The 19,730-nt window shown below is 55.0% G+C and overlaps 2 protein-coding genes across 3 annotated transcripts in view; both read left to right on the forward strand.

Moving 5' to 3' along the window:
- HMCN2 (hemicentin 2) overlaps window positions 1-6,931 on the forward strand; it is a 135,210-nt gene extending 128,279 nt beyond the window's left edge. The window contains exons 92-96 of the mRNA XM_081065560.1: window positions 2,225-2,353; window positions 2,864-3,184; window positions 3,900-4,019; window positions 4,948-5,074; window positions 6,093-6,931. Of these exons, the coding sequence (XP_080921686.1) occupies window positions 2,225-2,353; window positions 2,864-3,184; window positions 3,900-4,019; window positions 4,948-5,074; window positions 6,093-6,438 (1,043 nt within the window). The 3' untranslated portion in view covers window positions 6,439-6,931. The remainder of the gene's footprint in view (window positions 1-2,224; window positions 2,354-2,863; window positions 3,185-3,899; window positions 4,020-4,947; window positions 5,075-6,092) is intronic.
- A 7,940-nt stretch (window positions 6,932-14,871) lies between these two features.
- ASS1 (argininosuccinate synthase 1) overlaps window positions 14,872-19,730 on the forward strand; it is a 48,903-nt gene continuing 44,044 nt past the window's right edge. Inside the window, exon 1 of one of the 2 annotated variants that reach the window (XM_081066659.1) lies at window positions 14,872-15,112. In XM_081066659.1, the coding sequence (XP_080922785.1) occupies window positions 15,059-15,112 (54 nt within the window). In that variant the 5' untranslated portion in view covers window positions 14,872-15,058. Of the gene's footprint in view, window positions 15,113-15,860; window positions 16,135-19,730 lie in introns of those variants that run through there. The other variant, XM_081066660.1, reaches the window with a different exon arrangement.

Raw genomic sequence — 19,730 nt, forward strand, 5'->3', positions numbered from 1 at the left:
CGGCCCCAGCCCCTGCTCCCACTCCTGCCATAACACACCTGGCCGCTTCTCCTGCTCCTGTCCGGCTGGCTTTGCCCTGGCCAGGGACGACAGGAACTGCAGAGGTGGGGGGGAGCGCCCAGTGGAGGGGACACATTGAGCCTGGCCCAGGTGTGTGCAGGACCCTGGATGGGGGGCATACACTCAGGGAACAGTCTGTTCCTGAGGGCACTGGATGCCAGCCTGGGGGTTCTGATGCCCTGTTCCCACTGGGAACTTCCTGTGATGAGGGCCACAGATGGGAAAGGTCAAGTACTGAGGGGTGATGGGGACCCCCAAAGACGTACACGAGACCATCATGTACTCAGGGCCCGCGTAGCTGCAGAGCCCAGGCACAGCCTCAGAAGCTTTCCCTACACTCAGCGGCCATTTCTAGTCAACTGGGGTTGGAAGTGAGCTGACACCCATCTGCCCCGCTGGTCTACACGTCCCCTCAGTGGAGTTGCTAGACAAGAAACCTGACCCTGGGACACTGTCCAGACACTGACCACCCCTGCCCGTCAGCGTCCCTCCACTCCCACCAGTGGGACCTGGTGCTGCCACGTCTCTGTTGGGAGCCCGTGGGTCATTGTCTGCAAGCTCACATTAGATACCACCCTCGGCTCCCTTGGGGTGGACTCTGTGTTTCTGGGGGTCCCGAGCTGGTGGACAGAGCTAGCAGGAGGGCTGGGCCCTGGGGACAAAACCTGTGTGGGGAGGCTGGGCCAGAGTCAGGTGGTGAGGGCGCCTGGGGGCACGCGTCCATGTAGCCCCTGTCCCCGTCGTCCCCAGATGTGGATGAGTGTGCCTGGGATCTGGCCTTTGCCCAGCGCTGCCTCCCTGACTGTGGGCCTGGCTTCCGAGTGGCCGCTCATAGGGCCGGTTGTGACAGGGGCACACTGTGGGGTTGCCCAGACTCCTGGGAACCCAGCTGGTGGCGGGATTCAGCAGAGGGGGTGCTGTGTGTCACTAGGACGCTAGGCCGTCAGGGAAATGGACACTCTCTTGACAGAAGGAGTGCAGTGAGGCCAGGGAGAGAGCCTGCGCTGGGCTCAAGAGGTCTGAGCCCTGGGGGCCTAGCTGCTGGAAGCTTAGTCCCGCTGACAACGGTCTCCCTTCTGGGCCTCAGGCTGGGCGTCTGTCTGATGCAGGTGGACCAGGTCAGGGATGGCAGCCATATGCCACATCTGCCACTTCTCTTGTTTCCCCTCCTGGGCCGTGGCCCAGCCTAGAGAAGGCCCCTGAATCCTTCTCCACACAGCTTCTCCAACAGCCACCAGGAATCAGTTGCAACTGACCTGTCAGATGAAATCTACGTGTTTCCCTGAAAATAAGACCTAGCCAGACCATCAGCTCTAATGCATGTTTTGGAGCAAAAATTAATGTAAGACCCGGTCTTATTTTACTATAATATAAGACCAGGTCTTATAATATAATATAATATAATATAATATAATATAATATAATATAATATAATACTGGGTCTTATATTAATTTTTGCTCCAAAAGACGCATTAGAGCTGATAGTCCGGCTAGGTCTTATTTTCGGGGAAACACGGTAGGTGCCACCCTGGATGGGTGACCTGTAGGGTCCTTCCTGCTCTAATATTCTATGGTTTCACAATCGTAGGTCTTCCTGATTCCTCCGAGAGAGGCCCTGCATGGAGAGGGAAAAGCACTGTGGCTCTTGAGCTCAGGACAGGCAGTCATCCTGCTTTAGTGGCTGCAGGGCCCTCAGAGCCTCCTGACTCTGGGGCTCTCCCGCCTGCTGCCTTCCTTCTCTCCTCCCTTCCATCTTCATTGGTTTTTTTTTTTTTTAGCTCTTCCCAGGCTCCTAGACCCTTTACATGCGGGACCCAGTTTTCTCACCACAACCCCATGAAAAGATCCCATCCTGACCCCTCTTTACAGATGAGGAAACTGAGGCTGAGAGATAGAGTTACTTGCTCAAGGACCAAGAGATGTGGCAGAGCTCGGTCCATACCCTGAACTCTGCCTCCAAAACCTCTTCCTTCTTTTGGACCCAAAACCTTTCTACCCTGCAAAGCTGATAGAATTGGGAGGGTGGTGGCAAACATTGGCGTTCCACCTGGTGGCACTGACATCGGAGAAGGGGGCGGGCAGGATGAGGCTCAGAGGTGGAGAGGCACCTTGGGGGTGGGGCTCTGAGCTCAGCCCTGCCCCTGCCATGCCCCTGTCTCCCCAGATGTGGATGAGTGTCTGGAGCAGTTGGATGAATGTAACTACAACCAGATCTGTGAGAACACCCCAGGCGGGCACCACTGCGGCTGCCCCAGAGGGTACTGGAGCCAGGGCCCCAGCCTGCCCTGCCTAGGTATGGGGGCACCCACCCCTAGTTGGGACCCTGGCCAGCACCCCTGGCTCAGGGGCAAGGAGTGTTTATGACAAGGGCAATATTCTGTGAATAACCAAAGGGCAGCCAGCGCTGACTGCATGCTCACCATGGGCCTGGATCCATGCTCTGTCCGCTCCAAACTTCGCCCCTCCCCTGCAAGGTCACCTTCCTAAGGAGCCCAAAAGGAGGGTAGAGAGAAGTGGGTGGGTCTCAGAGAAGCTCAGGAGGTAGGATGAGCCTCACTAGGACCCTGAAGGGCGGGGTCTGAGGCACAGTTAGGTCTGGGATGAGGCTCAGAGTTGGGTTGGGGGAGGGGGTGAGGCCTCTTTGAGCAATAGAGGCTGGAGTGGGAGAGGAGGCTGGGGTGTGCCAGGAGAGGGAAGGCTTGGAGGCAGGCCTGCGTGCAGCAGGTGAGGCAGCTGGATTCTGGGGAAGGCCGGCCAGCTGCAGCGAGACCCCGACATGCAGCCTGGCCCCTGCTCCTTCCAGATATTAATGAGTGCCTGCAGCTGCCCAGGCCCTGTGCCTACGAATGCCACAACCTCCAGGGCAGCTACCGCTGTCTGTGCCCGCCCGGCCACACCCTCCTCCGAGATGGCAAGGCCTGTACCCCGCTGGAGCAGAGAGGACCAAATGTGACCATTGTCAGCCACCGGGGCCCCTTGGTGCCTTGGCTGCGGCCCCGCGCCCCCATCCCCAATGGCTCCTACCACGCCTGGGTCTCCCTCCGACCAGGCCCCAGAGCCCTGAGCAGCATGGGCCGGGCCTGGTGCCCCACTGGCTTCATCCGGCAGAACGGAGTCTGCACGGGTAAGGCTGAGTCCCCACCAACCCACTGGGGACACATCCCACTATGTCGTCTCGGGTTCCTGGGATGGGTGTGTGGGCACCGTGCTCAGTGTTCAGAAATCCGGGGCTCGCAGGCAGGGTGGGCGTTGCTTCCTTGATACACGGAGTCTTGGAGCCCTGGCTATGTTAATGGGCAAGGGGCTTCTAAGAGCGGGATGGAGTGTTTTCCCGACCATTTGACTTCAGGACACTGCCCAGAGGTGAAGCAGGAGAGGGAGATTTTCAGGAGGGGAGGAGTCTGTTCCAGATGGACATGAGACAGAACAGAGACTGGTGGGGATGGGGACGATGGGCCAGGGACAGACTCCAGACCCGGTGGACAGCCCTCTGGCTGCAGAGAGGTGAAGGGGCGATAGGCTCAAGGGCCGACATGCTTCAGCATTCCCGCCTGGACAGCGCGCTCTGTGCTGGGAGCAGGGTCTCCCCCAAGGCTTTGGTGAATGTGAAGTGAGCAGGGCGGAGCTCCCTACTCTCTTCAAGCCCTGGGACGCTCCTGACCCCCAAATCCAGGGTTGAGTGGGGCAGGGCAGGAAGAAGGGGTGGCTCCCTCAAATCAGGGACTTCCTGGGCCTGTGCTGAGCCCCAGGGCAGGCAGACGCCCACAGACCCGGGCGTCTGTCATTTAGCACGAATCTCTGTCCCCATCACCCCCTCCCCCACTAATGCCCGGGGCCAGACCTGGATGAGTGCCATGTGCGGAGCCTGTGCCAGCATGCCTGCCGAAACACCAAGGGCAGCTACCAGTGCCTCTGCCCCACCGGCTACCGCCTCCTCCCCAGTGGGAAGAACTGCCAGGGTGAGGGGCGCATACACCGGAGGGGCCGGGGGCAGGGCTTTGTGGGCAGTGGCCTCCCTCACCCAGTCCACTCTCTCCAGTCCTTTCTCCACCGTCTCCTGTGAGGGCGGGGCAGGAAGATGAGCTCAGAGGGGTTAAGTAACCACCCCCCCACCGGAGTGCCCACAGCCAGACTGGGCCCCGCATGCATTCCGAGCAGGAGCTAAGAGATTGCCTGGGCAGCCTCTGAAAGCTCTAGGGCTTGACCGTCGCTCTGCTCTGTGTCCCTGGGCAACTTACTTCACCTCTGTGAGCCTCAGCCTCCTGGTGAAATGCAGTTACCACAGTCCTCCCCTAAACTGCCGGCTGAGACATGTGGAGGGTGGGCACAGAGCCAGCGCTCACAGCAAGGCGGCTGTAGTGGTAGTGAAGTCTTCTAACTCACAAGTCAGCACGCGTTCCCTAATGTGCTCCCAGGCTGGGCAGGCCATGCTGCTTCCCCTGCTGGACGGCGGGAATCAGGCCCGCCTCGCTTGTCTCCTTCCCTCACTCTCTGCCGTGGGGGGTCAGTGAATGTCCTCTGAAAAGAGTGGGCTGTCCACTGGGGCAGACAAGGATGAGGGCATTCTGCCCACGGGCAATGGGCATTCTGGCTCCAAGGGCAGCCCTCAGTTCTCCCAGGCTCTCCACCCAGCTCAGAGGTCTCCAGGGGGCCCTACACCACGCCCTGGGAGTGGGGGGGGGGGCGCTAGGGGCCTGCTGGCTGGGCCATCATGGGTCAGGCTGGCTGGGGACAAGCAGAGAGGGGCTGCCCACCACCCTGACCCTCAGAAGGCATTTCTCTCCCACGTAATCCCACCGCCATGCCTTCGCTGAGTCCCGCCTTCGGCCCTTTCCCTTTGCTCCATCTTTACATCCCCCCTTCTCTTTGCCAACCTTGCCCTCGCAGACATCAACGAGTGTGAGGAAGATGGCATCGAGTGTGGGCCCGGCCAGATGTGCTTTAACACCCGAGGCAGCTACCAGTGTGTGGATACACCATGTCCTGCCACCTACCGGCAGGGCTCCAGCCCAGGGTAAGGGCGGAGTTGGGGTGGGGGAGGGTGGCATGTTATCTTGGGGAGCTGGGCAGCTTACACTCCGGCTCGTGTGTGTCTGGACCCCTCCTCCAGGCCATGTCTCAGGCAGAGGCCCTCCTAAGACCAGTGGGGCCCACTCCGCCACGTCCAGGCCAGGGCCCCTATGCTCACAGGGCAGTGTGCCCTCACGAAGAGTACCTGCCCGCAGCCACTTGGGTGTAATCTTGCCTGGGCGCTGAGGTTTCCTGCACCGTGATAGGTCAGCATGAGCATGGAGCATTGGGGGCCTAGAGAAGCCAGACCTGGGAGAGGACTGGGGTGTGGAAGATGTACACATATGGGGACACATGAACACACACAAAACCCCGGACAGAGAAACACGCACACAGATACATAAATGCCACCCAGAAACACACAGAACCCCAGGACCCAGACACACGCAGACACATACACAAGAAACACATTTCCACCGCACCACTCACTGTGGCTACAGACCCTCATAAAGACGCAGACGTGGGGACGTTGGGTACACGAGCTAGGCCTGCAGCGGTTAGGGAGGGTATCCTGGGCCCTAGGCTTTGCGCTGGGGTGGGGGTGGGGCACCCTTGCAAGGCTGAGCCCCCTTTTCTCTTCTCCCCCGCCCCCAGTGCGCAAATGCAGAGCAGGTGACTCAGCCCTGAGGTTCTGGGGGCACCTGGAGGGCTCCAGGTTTTATGCTGCCTTGCGTGTGCTCGCTGTCCTGGGGGGAGGGAGGGGCTGGGAAAGGCTGCTGTGGGGATCTGCTCCGGTGGGAAGGTGCCCGTCTGTGGCTTCTTTGGGCCTCTGGCTTCTTTGGGCCTTCTTTGCTGATCTCTAAAATGGGCTAACATCAGCGCTTGTAGGGAAGGCATTTGGGGGTGCTAGGAGACAGAGGCGGGTGGGAGAACTGCGGGGGCTGCGGGGGGTGAATTCCGGTTTTTGCCGCGCGGGGCAGCGCGGGATGGCAACCCGAGATGGTGCATCCACCCTCCTGCAGGACGTGCTTCCGGCGCTGCTCGCAGGACTGCAGCGCGGGCGGCCCCTCCACGCTGCAGTACAAGCTGCTGCCGCTGCCGCTGGGCGTGCGCGCGCACCGCGATGTGGCCCGCCTGGCTGCCTTCTCCGAGGCCGGCGTACCCACCAACCACACCAAACTCGGCGTGCTCGAGCCTGACCCACGCAGCCCGTTCGCTCTGCGGCCTCTGCGCGCGGGCCAAGGCGCGGTCTATACCCGCCGCGCGCTCACCCGCGCCGGCCTCTATCGGCTCACTGTGCGCGCCATGGCGCCGCGCCACCAAAGTGTCTTCGTCCTGCTCATCTCCGTGTCCCCCTACCCCTACTGAGAGGCACGGTCATTGGCAGCAGCTTTTGGGCCAGCGACCTGGGGGGGGAGGCGGGTCAGAAAGGAGCCGAACTAACCCTTCACCGCCCAGGCCAGGCTGCTGGTGGGACAGGGTTGCCCTTGCTTACGCCACCTGCTGTGGCAAGGGACGTCATCTTCTCCCACCTCCGTGCGTCATCCGGACTTCAGCAAACACGACTCTGCGCGTAGCCTTGACCCTACCCCCCTACTCCCTGTGGGCAGGTGACAAAGGCTGCCCATAGGTGGCAAAGCCGGCAGGCAGCGCTGGGAGAAGCCTGCATGTCTGACCAGCTCCTTCAGGCTTGCTGCAAGTCCCAGAGGGACCTGGGCTGGGACACAGAGTCCCAGGACACCCAAGGGGAGGGGCAGACCCAGTGGGGACAGCAGGAGCTGCCACCTGCCCACACCTGCTCTATAATCCTGGACCCGGTGTGTGTATGTATACCATAAAAACGTTTCTTTTACCAGCTCGATTTTCTTCGTCCAATTCTTTGCTTTGGTAAGGAGGGGCTGTTGCTGGGACATCACACCCCCCCAGTCCCCCCTCCCCCCACCCCCCACCCCCGTGGTTCACGAGCACTGGAGTAGGGGATAAGCACTCTGGCTTCATGTGAGTAGGGTGGCCCAGGTACCTCTCTGGGCTCAATTTCTTCATCCAAAAATATGAATATGACAGTAGCACCCCCCATAAAGTCTTGGGGAGAATTAAATGAATGAAATGCATTACATCAATAGCAATATATGGTAGCAAAGGTCATTCTTAATTAAGAATAATTCTTAATTGTTTTTAATGAATTAATTAAATTCAGTCATTTACTACTCATCCCTCAAAGATTTATTAAGTCCTACTTATGTGCCAGGCAGTGAACAGAAAATCCTGCGCTCAGGACCTCACATTCTCATGGCAAAGTGTTATAAACAGAAAAGGAAGAGTGAAATGTGTACCTGTCAGTTAGTGAGGGGGGTTCAAGGGAGAAAAATCAAGTTGGGAATGTGGGGAGCAGGGGTTAGGGGCCTTTTTTTAAAAAAGATTTTTATTAAAATACAGCTAACATACAATATGATATTAGTTTCAGGTATACATCATAATTATTCAACAGTACCCACCTGGCACTATACAGAGTTATTACATTATTGATTATATTCCCTAAGCTAAAGAGGTGATCACCGTAATAATTCCAGCAACTATCTGAAACTGTACCACGCTATCGCAATATAATTGGGGCCGAGTTTTAGTAGGCCAGTCACGGGGGCCTCATGAAAAGGTGGTATTTCAGCCAAGACCTGAAGAAAGTGAGGGAGAATCCATGCAGACATCTGAAGGAAGAGTTCCCTTCCCGGCAGAGGAAACAGCAAATACCAGGGCCCTCTGGGAGGAAGGTGTTTGGAGGGGAGGGAGGGTGGCTGCTGCAGGTGGAGATGTGGGAGTTAGGGGGGGAGGGGGGAAGAAGAGGGAGGTGTGATCAGAAAGGTAAGCAGGTTGGGGCAGATCCTGTGGGCCTTTGGCTTTGACGGAAGTAAGCTGGGGAGGGACAAGATTAGAATATCTCCATGTGTGGTGGCGTGCCATCAGGGTGCTGGGACAGGGTCTGAGTCTCAGACTCAGGAAGCCCAGCACTGCTTTTCCCACTCCTCTTGTCCCTGCCCTCGTGGGCTGGACAGCAGCCCCTGCCTCAGCGACTGACTGCTCTCTTGCCAGTTGCCCCTGGACACAGCCTCTGGCAGGAAGAGGCTCTCTTTTGCATGTGGTTTTGGAGAGGAGGGATCCTTTCTCCCTGCCTCCCTGCTCAGTGTAACACTGTAACTGCCCCCTTAGCATTCCCATTCTCTCATTGGGTGATGACGAAGATTGCTGTCTGAGTTATTTCCCTGTCGGGGTGAATGATAATCAGAGGGTCCCAGCAACGCTGTGGCAAAGAGAGAAGAAATCGCTGTGCCCATTTTACAGGTGGAGAAAGGGAGGCTCAGAGAAGGGACATGATCTGGCCACTTGCCTGACTCCACTCTAACAGCCCCAACTGAATCTTCCCCAGTGCGCTTCCACTTTCAAAGCTGGTTTCTTCTATTTTTATTGTTTGTATTTTTTCAGTTACAGTTGACATTCAATATTATTTTATATCAGTTTCAGGTGTACAGCGTAGTGGTTAGACATTTATATAATTTATGCAGTGATCCCCCTGATTAGTCTGGAACCCATCCGGCACTATACATAGTTATTGCAATATTATTGAATATATTCTCGGTGCTCTACTTTATATCCCCATGACTATTTTGTAACTGCCAATTTGTACTTCTTAATCCCTTCCCACTTTTCACCCACCCTCCCCATCCCTCTTCCCATCTGGAAACCATCAGCTTGTTCACTGTATCTATGACTCTATTTCTGTTTGGTTGTTTTGTTTATTTAGTTCTTTAGATTCCACATATTACTGAGATCATATGGTATTTGTCTTTCTCTCTCTGACTTTTTCCACTTAGTATAATGTCCTCTAGGTCCATCCATGAGGTCACAAATGGTAGGATTTCATTCTTTTTTATGGCTGAGTTCAAAGCCGGTTTCTCTTCAGCAGGGGTCTGCACACGTTTTCTGTATGGGGCCAGACACTGACCATGTAGGGCTTCGTAGGACAGTCTCTGTGGAGAATGCTCCCCTCGCCAGTACAGCCCAGAGCCACGGGTCAGCACATGAAAGGATGTGTGAGGCTTTGTTCCAAAAAAACTCTAGGAACACTTATATTTCAAGTTCATATAATGTTCACGGGTCATGGAATAGTGTTTTGATTTTTCCCCAACCATTTACAAATGCAGAAACTATTCTTAGCTTGCAGGTTTTATGAAAACAGGTGGTTTAAACCATAGAAGTCACTAATGGTGGAATTTCGGCTGAGTGGAGGAGAGATTGAAGGGAAGAAGTAGGGACAGGGCATCCCAGGCCTTCCCACCCATTCCTCCAAGGCCCAACTGTGAGGCTCTTCCTTGGACTGAACCCCCCCCTTTGTGCAGCCTTAGGGGCCATAGGACTCATGTCGTGACCTACGAACCTTGCCCTTTGCTGGGCTGTTAATTTTTTATGGATGCAGGGACTTTGCAGCCTAGGAGAAAGTCAGCTGAGGTACTGCAGAGATGAGACCTCCAGAGCAGAGGGGCTGACATCTCTTTCACCCCTGCTCTTTCCTGCCTTCTCCTCAGTCTCTCGCTGGCCCTTTGTGTTTATAATACAACCGTTTGTTAAATGTCTGGTACTTTATGGACCTGAGTTTATTTAATTTATTTCATACTGGAACCCCAGTAGTTCCAGAAAAAAATAATAGTATGCTCATTTCAAAGATGAGGGAACAGGCTCAGAGAAGGTGAGCCACTTGTCCAAGGTCACACAGCCTGGAGGGGGAAATTACTCAGCCCAGGCCTGTAGGACTCCATAGTCCAGGGGCTCTAGGGTCTGGGCTGCCCTGCCTGCATTCAGGAAGGAGGATGGGGAAGAGAGGGAGGGCCAGGAACAGGATGAAGAGGAGGGACCGTGGAGATTGGAGAACTGGGGCGTGGCCAAGGGAGTGTCTGTTCAGTCCCGCCTCCCTCCTCCCCCACCTTCTCCTAAATTCCCCCTTTGAAGCTTTGCTACAGCGGCTGTGAAAGGAGTGATTGCTCAAAGTCCTGCAGCAGGCAGGCCAGTTGCAGACTTGGCCTTGAATCCAGACTGCTGGAACCCAGTCTGGTGCTCCCCCCACCCCACCCACATCCACAGGGACGGTCATCCAGTACAGGAGCTAGCTCAAGGGGTGTTTCCATGTCTGTTTTCCCAGCTGCCAGTCTTTATTGGCCAGGGCCCTGTCCAACCGCCCAGCCCCCTGATGCCACCTGACCTCTGAGGCTGTTCTGAACCGTCAGAGGTGGAAAACAAGCCTGCGGGTCACTCATTAAACTCTGTGATGCAGCTTTTCCAAGAACCCAACGACTGGACTCTGTGTCCCCACTGGGTGGGGACTGGCAACCTGGGGTCCAGCCGAGAGGACACGCTCTGTTCCTGGGGCCAGAGCCCAGGCCTGGGCAGTGGCAAAGTGGCTTCTGGTGCCAACCATGAGAGGGCGAGGTGTTTGGGGTCTCTACACACCCAGGCTCCTCCACAATCTGCAGGTGTACAGGCCTTGAGGACAGGGGAGAAGTGGGGGCTGAGAGGGGCCTCCTCCACGCTCAGGTGCACAGGCAGTAGCTATGTCTGTAGGTTGCTGGGGATTGAACGAGATCACATCCATTGAGTATCCCCTGCAGCAGTTCAGACAAGTGGCCACAAAAGCCGGAGCCAACCATTCAAAAAGCCACCCTGGCTGCAATGTGGAGGGTGGGTTGAAGGCGTTGGTGAGCCTAGGTAAGGAGACAGGTGAGGTGTATCCTGCAGAGGCCCAGAGGAGAGGTGATGGTGGTCTAAGCTAAGACAACAGCAGTGGGGAGAGGGAGAAGGGACAAAAGCCATCATGTTCCTCCACTTTCTTGTTGGAAACTTCAGGCATCTACCATCTCATGCCAGCATGAGAGAGAGGATATGATAAGGGCCTCCTCTGGTAGAGGAGGGGAAGGGGTCAGAGCGGTCTCTCCAAGGAACACTATGTGCAAGGAAGGTAAGGCAAGAAAGAGCTCAACACATTGAAGAAACTACAAGCAGTCCGGTGCAGCTGGAGAGCGGTGGGTGAGGGCAGTGGCTTCCTTCCACAGGTTTGATCCTAAGAGTGATGGGCGACCAATAGAGTCTTTTAAAAAATCATTTTAATTCATGAATATTTCAGAATCTATCTCTAAACTTTAAAAATCTTTTTTTTAAAAAAACATATCTACAATACCATATTACCCATTTAAAAAATCAACAGCAATTCCTTTGATTATCAAATATCCTTTCAGTGTTCAAACTTCCAACTGCTCATAAAGATATTTCCTTTACACTTAAAAAAAAAAAAATCAGGATCCAAATAAGGTCTGCACATTGTGATTGATTATGTGTCTTTTAACTCAAAGTTCCTCGTTTTTTTCTTACAAATTGAAAAATCAACTTTATTGACATATAATTATTCCAGGAATACAAGGTCAGTTCAACACCTGAAGATTGATGTAATTCACCACATTTATAAAATAAAGGAGAAAATCATAAGATCATCTCAATACATGCAGAAAAAGCATTTGACAAAATTCAGCCCCTACTTATGATTATAACTCTAACAAACTAAGAATAAAAATGAACTTCTTTATCTGATGAGAAGCATCTATGTAAAACCTACAACTAACATCGTACTTAATGGTGAAAGACTGAATGAATGACTTCCCCTAAAATCCTGAACAAAGCAAGGATATCCACTCTCACCAGTTTTGTACTGGGGGCCCTTGCCTCTGCAGTAAGACAAGGAAAAAAGAGCACGAAGATAATAAAAGGAAAAGGAAAACTTTCTCTATTCATGGACAACTGTCTAGAAATATCTTAGAAAATCCAAAAGTATTTACAAAAACCTACTGGAATTAATCAGTAAATTTAGCAAGGTTGCAGAACAGAAGGCCAATATACAAAAATCAATTGTAGATTTATATACTAGAAACAAACAATTGGAAAATAAAAAGTTTAAATCTCATTTACAATAGTATCAAAAAAGCTTGAAATACTTAGAAATAAATTTAACGAAAGATAGGCAAGACCTATACTCTGCACACTATAAAAACTATAAAACATGGCTCAGACATCTGAGCCAAGATGGAACTTTCAGCACTCCCATTGAAATTGAAGACTTGTACTACTCATCAAAGACGCCCCAAACTGCCAGCTCTTCCTCCTTCCTCATCTCTAAATAGAAGACTCAGGCCTTTGCTTGAGAATAGGCCTCCACCTGCCAATTCATCCAAGGTGTCCAATAAAATGTCCATCTCAAAGCTGGGCTCTGGAGCAGCCATATCTGTTACCCCAAGAAGCCCCATCTCTTCTAGCATGAAAGGTCACCTTGTTCACACTGATGCCAGACTCCAGGGCATTCCCATAACAGCCACACCTTCTTCCTCAGCTAGAGCATGTCCGTCCCCACCGACTCCATTTAGAAGCCCTCATCGCCTGCAGGGACCTAATGGAACTCCAGCTCTTTTGCTCTGGGTTCTGCTAGCCTATATCCTTAAAACAGTCTTATCTGGGATTTCACAACAAATAAAGGAGCTGTTTTGTGACACTCAGGGGCATATATTTCAACACTATCTTAGAGGGAAAAACTGAATCCACCACAAATGAGGATCACTCAAGATTGAGCCAACTGTTTGGGTTTCTTTCCCATTGCTCAAGTAAATAGCAATCAATACTTTTGAATAAACAGTTTTAAGTGTCTTTTTAATGCTAGAAAAATTTAAAAGATATAAATAAATGGTGAGCTATACCAATGTCATGGATTGAAAAACACACTATTATTAATGTATCCATTCTGTCGCAAGCTGATACATAGATTTATTACTGTCCCCAATCTCAACAGGCTTTTGATATAAACCGATAAGCCTTCTACTATTTATTTGGAAATGAAAGGACCTAGAATAGCCAAAACAGTTTTGAGACAGAACACAGTTGGAAGACAGATATCATCTGGCTTCAAGACTTCCTATAAAGCTATGGTATTCGAGACAGTGTGATATTGGCATAAGGATAAATAAAGAGATCAATGGAACAGAAGAGAAAAACTGGAAATAGACCACATTTCTATGGTCAATGAATTTTCAACAAATATGCCAACGTAATTCAGTGGGGAAAGGAAAATCGTCAACTAATGGTGCTAGAACAACTGGAAATCAATATGGGGGAAAAATGATCCATCAAAGGGTTTTAAGAAGGAGTGACTTGTTCTGATTCACGTTTTTAAGAACTCTTTGGCTGTCGGTGGGAGAAAGGATGGGAGGGGGACATAGAAGAAGCAGGCTATCAAGGTTTCTCTGAATAAGAGGATGGCAGACTTGCTTCCGAAGAGTTGGAGGTGGAGGGAAAGGGGCAGACTGGATATATTTAGAAGACATGAACATCTCAGACTCCAGTGCCTCAGTTTCTTCACCTGCTCAGGCCAGGGTCTGCGGTGCTTTTCGAGGTACCACCCAAGGTCACTTACCCGGGAGGTGGATAGGCTCCTTGAAGAGCCCTGACCTAGGTATGAGTAAAAGGCAAAGCCGTGGCGGCTGAGCCCTAGGTGGGGGATTCCCTCTGGTCTCACCTCAGCCCTAGGCCCAAGAACTGCTCTGCAGGGTGAGGGCTGGGGGCGTGCGGGTGTCCACCTGACACATGGAGGGGTGAGGTGGAAAATGGCTCATCCAGGAGCTGCCAGTCTACTCTCACCTTGATCTCTGCCTCTGGGCAAACATCCACCCCGGTGCCCAGTGGGCAGGGCCCCTGCTGGCAGTTGGGTCCCTGTTTTCCTCTCAGGAGAGCTGGGATCTGGTTGCCCCTCATGTCACCAGTGGTTGTGTGTCAGGAAGCGACAGTCCCCTGGGCTGGAGCCATTTCTGCAGCAGGCAGTAAAGGTTCCCCCAGCTTGCAGCCTCAGCCCCTATCTCCGGTTGCCGCCCGGTTGCAGGAAGGGCCTGAGACAGAGCTGCCACCTTAGCAGCACCTCTCCTCACACTTTTTTCCAAGATAGCTGAATAACAAACCCAGCAGTGCGTCCTTAGGGATCCCACCTCCCAGGGGTTCAGGGCTGGGAAGACGTGGGAAGCTGGGGAGTAGGAGGCAGTGAGAAGTGTGGGACTGCCTTGGACCGGTCAGGGCCTGTGCTTTTACTGGGCTGTGGTTGCGGTGGTCGGTGCTCTGCGGCCTGTAAGCCAGACTGGGAAACTTCTAACTCACAAAACCTTCTGAAGGCCAGCCCCGGGTCACAACTCCCTGTTTCTTTCTGAAGCAAGAAGCTTCACCTCTTTGAACCCCAACTTTCCCTGATGCCCAATGGGTCCACAGCCAGCCCGTCTGGGTGCCCTCGGGAGTTTGGTCAGGTGCCAGGCTCTGGGGAGACAGCCAGAAACCAGTCCTGTACTGGGATGAAACCCAGACCTCCACCCTGGTGTTCCCACCCATACACTGGGCTCCGGCTCCAGCCTCCCCGGGGGCAGGTGTGGGAGTAAGGGGGGGCTCAAGGTCTGCAGAAAGACCAGCACCGAGCAAAAGTGGGCATGAAACACACGGGCGTACGGGACTCCGTACTCCTGCCTCCCAGCGATTGCATGCTCCCCACAGGCCCAGCTGCAAGTCTCTGGCTGGGCCGCTGCAGTCACCCTGACAGTTGTGTGGGTTCCAGCCCCTGCAGCGCCCAGAGGAGCCGCCTGTCCCCCAGGCCAGGGTGGGGAGACTCGCGCCGCTAGCGCCTTCGGAAGGGTGTGCCAGCAGTGAGAGGAAAGCGTTGGAGGGAGGTGTAACCCGTGGGGTGGAGGGAAGGAGGGGGAAAGGGCGCGGAGCAAGGAGGGTGGGAGAGGCCGGCTCTGCCCACCCACCGGTGGCCCCGAACGCTGAGCGGCTCCTCTAGGGGGCCGGGCCCGGGGGCGGGGCCTGTCGCGCGCGTACCTCCACGTGTCCCGGGTCACGAGCCCTGCCCCCGGCCCTGTGCTTATAACCCGGGATGCGCGCCGCAGTCGGCCCTGCTCCACCACCTGCCACCGCTGCCTGGGCTCCGGTAAGAAGTCCCCGTCCCACCTCCTAGCCTAGGTCACCCTCTCTCCAGTCCCACCGAGAGCGAGCCGAGGAAGCGGAGGGGACCGGGGCTCGCAGCTGAGTTACCGTGAACGGGAGGGAAGGGGTGCGACGCCCGGGCTCCTGTTGCTCAAATGTCTGGCGGCTGGATTCCTGGGTACCTTGGGACACGGGGTGGGTCCCGGGCCGAGCCCCAGGTCTGGGGAGCAGGTCGGTTATTTGTCCCCTTCGCGGACCGAAGTCCTTTCTGGATTTCCCTTCTCGGATCCAGCTTCCTCTATGGCGCGAAACCCCCAAATGGAGACCTTGGCAGTTGGATTTGCGTATTCCCGATTCTCTCGCCTCTTCCTCCTCCGCTGGCGCTGTCTCTGCCTTTTTCTCTGGATGAAACCACAGTCCCACCCACCTGTGCCACGGGGCTTGTGCGCCGTGGCTCTTCGCACAGCCGCGAGCCTCAGTTTACCCCGGGCAGACGGGCTCCTAGACCGGGGCTGCCCGCCCAGCGCCTGGGCTGTGACAGGGCTCCCTCCCCTGCAGGGGGCGTCAGTCGCCTTCTGCCTCCTGAAGGGGATTTGCGTTCCCTGCCCAGGTGGGGCCAGTGACCTCGCCCCGCAGCGGTGCCAGGTTTCCGGCTGGCGCTGGGCTCGGGGCTGTGGGAGGGGCCGCTCCGCAGGAAATGTTCGCGGTCCGGGTGGCTGTTGTCCTTGGCCCCTAGGGCGGCTGCGCCTTGCAGGGAGGGAGGGTCATTGTGAAATGGAGGAAACTCCTCTCCCATCCTGCCTGGGCTTTTCCTGAGGAGGCGCCGCGACCCCGCCACCTCAGTGTACACCTCTGCGAAGTGGGGCGTCTCGTCTGGAGCCTCGCGGTCTGGCTGCACATCTGGGCAGGAACAAACGTGTCCTCCCCCCAGGGACGGATCAAATAGGTCCTGGACTTTGACCCCTCCCTCCCAGCCCACGCCTGAAGAGGGTGACAGAGAGGGCAGGTTCTGGAGGCCAGCAGAAGGTGGGCACACTGGGTGAGGCCTTGGGTCAGCCTCCCAGCTCCCCAAGCCTCAGTTTCTCCATCTGTCAGAGCTGACACAGGCTTGCGGCTCAGTGGAAGGTCTCTGCAGACTGTTGTGAGCAGTGCCTGGGTCCATTCACTTACTGAGTCTGGGGAGCGGCTAGCCTGCTGGTGCCAGGCTGGGGCAGGAAGAGGAGACAGGTTCCCTGCGCTCTTACCTTAGGTTCTGGTGAAGCAGGGAGATGGTAGAGGCAGAAGCTGCCACACGGGGGAAGGGAAGTTTGGTGATGGACTGGAACCGGAGGAGTCTCCATTCTAAACTCCCTCCCGTTCCATGGGGGGGGGGGGGCTGTCCCAGGAGGAGCCACCGGTGTGCTATGCTGAAAAGTCATTGTGGTTCTGCTAACTGCTAGGGAATGAATGATGCCTCCTGCCTGCTGAGCCCCGAGGCCCCCGGCGGCCCCTACTCACCACGGAGCTCTCCTGCGACCCCATCAGCTGCCTGCCCGCTCTGGGCTTGTGCAGTATGTAGGCTCTGATGATAGCCCTTTTCCCGGGCCCAGAGCCCCAGGAGCCCGACTCTGGTGGGGACCAGGCCCGCACTCGCCCCTGGCCCATCTTATCTTTGCCCCACGGGTCCTGGGAGGCTCCAGGATAGCCAGATGCCGGCCTCTGAGCACAAGCCCCCCTGAGCACAAGCCCCCGAGACAGTTTCTTGCCTGTGGGCACTTATGTGGAACTAAATAACCTGGGGGAATTCAGGGCCTGAGACTCCCGATTGCTGCCGTAACACCTTGGGCAAAGTTGATCTTCCAGGCCTTGGCTGCCTCCTTCCTTTGGGTGGGATCCCTCCCCAGACTTGGGATAGGCCAGGCATCCATAGGTGTTTCAATGTTACTAGAATAAACAAAGGAATGAATGCACTCTTCTCCCCATAAGCAAGGGCTCTTAGGAGAGGGTTTGCGTGTGAGATCTACTTAGTCTTCCTACCACCTACCTCAGGGCGTTTTCATTGAAACTGGAGATTCAACCTTCCTAAGCCAAGGCAGACCCCCAATTGACCCTCAACCTTGGGTGGAGGGGGCTTTCTGGAGTGCTGGTGGCCCTACGAGAGCCCAGTGTTCCTGATTTCATTCTCAGGCCCCAGGAATCACAGTTGAAAGCTGGCGCAGTGTGGAGCCTAAGGCAAGCCTCCTGCCCTCAGCTTCCTCACCTGTCATTTGGGAAGAAAACCTGTCTGTGACTCACCAAGAACCGGTAGATGAAACAAGTGTAGTCTGTCGAGCAAATGCTCAGGCTGAATCCTGACAGTGGCACCTCCTGGCCAAAGTTGGAATTGCAGCCCAGCTGTGCAGACACGAAAGAGGGCAGGAGCTACAATCCTAGAATGGGGAAACCCCAAAGTCCAGGAGAATTCTTGTGGCCTGGGTAGAGCTAGGGCTTTTAAGAACTGTAATGAGCCTAGCTCAGCTGAGTTACTGTGTCAGGGAGGGCTTCCAGAAGAGCATTCACCAGGCTGTAGCTCAGACGTATAGACATACAGAATACTGATTTGTAATGATTCATGGGGAATTTTGTTTTCTGGAAGATGTGTAAAGCGAGGAGGAGATGATCTGTGGTCTCCTAGAGGTCAGAGTATAGGCTACAGAGCAGTAAAGGGCCGGTGCTCTGCAGTTAGCCTGGGTTCCATGGGTTTCAGATGGCACTGCCATCCCCTGGCTTGTGGCCTAGACAAGTCACTTAACTTTTCTGAGCCTCAAGTGGTAATTATAGTCTCGCATGTGTGGCTCCGAACATAGTATCTGTTTTTCTCATCGTCCCCACTTTGACGTTTTAGAGTGCATGCGTTTTCTTAGCATTGAGCGAGTGCCCAGGCCTGGCACGTCCATCCACTGGAAGCTGGTGGGATGACTCTGGCTGGGGCCATGGAGAATGCCCCCTGCCTTGCCAACTCAGGCCCGGCTGGCAGGCACCTTGGCATGGGGCCACCTTCTTCCCTCCTCCCAGAAACTCTCTTTCAGTGAAGGAAGTCTGGGTTGGCACTGAGACCTCAGGAAACCTGCTCTGGGCCCTTCATGGAGGGTGGGGTCGGGGCAAGTCTGGGATCGGGGGAAGCTGAGTCCGGCCAGGATATGCTAGACACCTCCCCTGAGCAGGCAGCCCAGTGTCAGAACCAGAAGGGTTTTCAGGTTGTTGTGTGGATGGTGAGATTGAGTCCCGGAGAGCAAGGGAGGGGTTTGCCCAAGGTCAGCTATGGCAGTGGTAGGAGAGTTCAGTGGGCACAGGCTTGGGACCCAGCTCTGGGCTCCTTCCCCCAGCATCTCACTGAGCCCTCACAGTCCTGCGGGGAATGGGCTGTTCTCACCCCTGTTTTGCTGATGAGCAGCTCAAGTAGGTTAAACCCAGGTCTGGAGGACCCAGGCACTGTGCTTTACCCATGGTGGACTGGGGCTGATCTCCCTTTTTCTCCCTGTCTACCTCCTTCATTTACTTTCTGCCGCAGGGGCCTTGCTGGCTGGGGGAGGAGCCTCACCAGGTGCTGGGAGGGCAGGAGCGATGCCAGTGTCAGATTGCGTCATTTTCCCAGGCCACCCGCCCAGCTAATCTCTGTGCATGCACATAGGCCAAAACACGCTATGCGTGTGCACACACACGTGCTGGTATACACACGTTCATCCTCAGGTACACACTCACAGGTGCATGCATTCTTTCATACTGCTCAGACCCGGAGGCTGAGGTCCTCCGTGCCCACGCAAGCGCACAGCCTGCAGACAGGAGGGCTCACTAGTTTCTGGACAAGAGCATGCATGCAACTCCAGGCTTTGAGGGCATTTTAACCCTCACTTTTTGTAGGTGAAGAGCTGGCCTCCAGACAGTAGAATGGGCAGTGCTGTGCTGAGTGCCTGCCACGTGCCAGGCACTGCCTGTCTCTAGGGCTCTGGGTCAGTGGGCGGGGGAGCTAGAATGCAGTGTGACGTGTTATGATGAGCCACCTATGAGGTACGGTGGGGTCACTGACGCAGGTGGGACGGGCACAGGTGGTGGGTCTGTCTCCATGGAACTGCCCCTCCCCGACTCGGGTGCCCACCCTCTTGGCTCTAGGTGCCTTTAGGAGGTGGCAGAGCAGGGGTGACTCTAAGAGCTGGGTGAACCTTGGGCCCGCATCATCTCTCGCTGTCTCCAGCCCAGCCCAGCCACCCCGGGGTGTCAGAACCACCTGCGTCTCGCAGACCACACCTGGCTCTAGCGCTTCCCTTCCCTGCGCTTTCCTAGACAGGGGTAGCCTTGTACTTGGGAGCCCAGCTGATCTGGGTTTCAATCCTGGCTCTACCACTTATCAGCCAAGCAAGGCTTTGAGCAAGATCCTTAACCCGAGCCTCAGTTTTCCTGTCCCTAAAATGGGGACGACACCAATGGCAGATAGCTTACCACGGACGTGTTCGTTATCTTGATTGTGGTTTTGGTGTCACGGGTATAGACATACGCTGAAACTGAGTAAATCGGACACCCTCAATACATGCAGTTTAGTGTGTGTCAATTATACCTTAATAGAGCTATTTTAAAAATATGCCACAGGATTCACGCTCCACCCCCAA

This window comes from Rhinolophus hipposideros, assembly GCF_964194185.1.
Source record: "Rhinolophus hipposideros genome assembly, chromosome: 11".
Lineage (NCBI taxonomy): Eukaryota > Metazoa > Chordata > Mammalia > Chiroptera > Rhinolophidae > Rhinolophus > Rhinolophus hipposideros.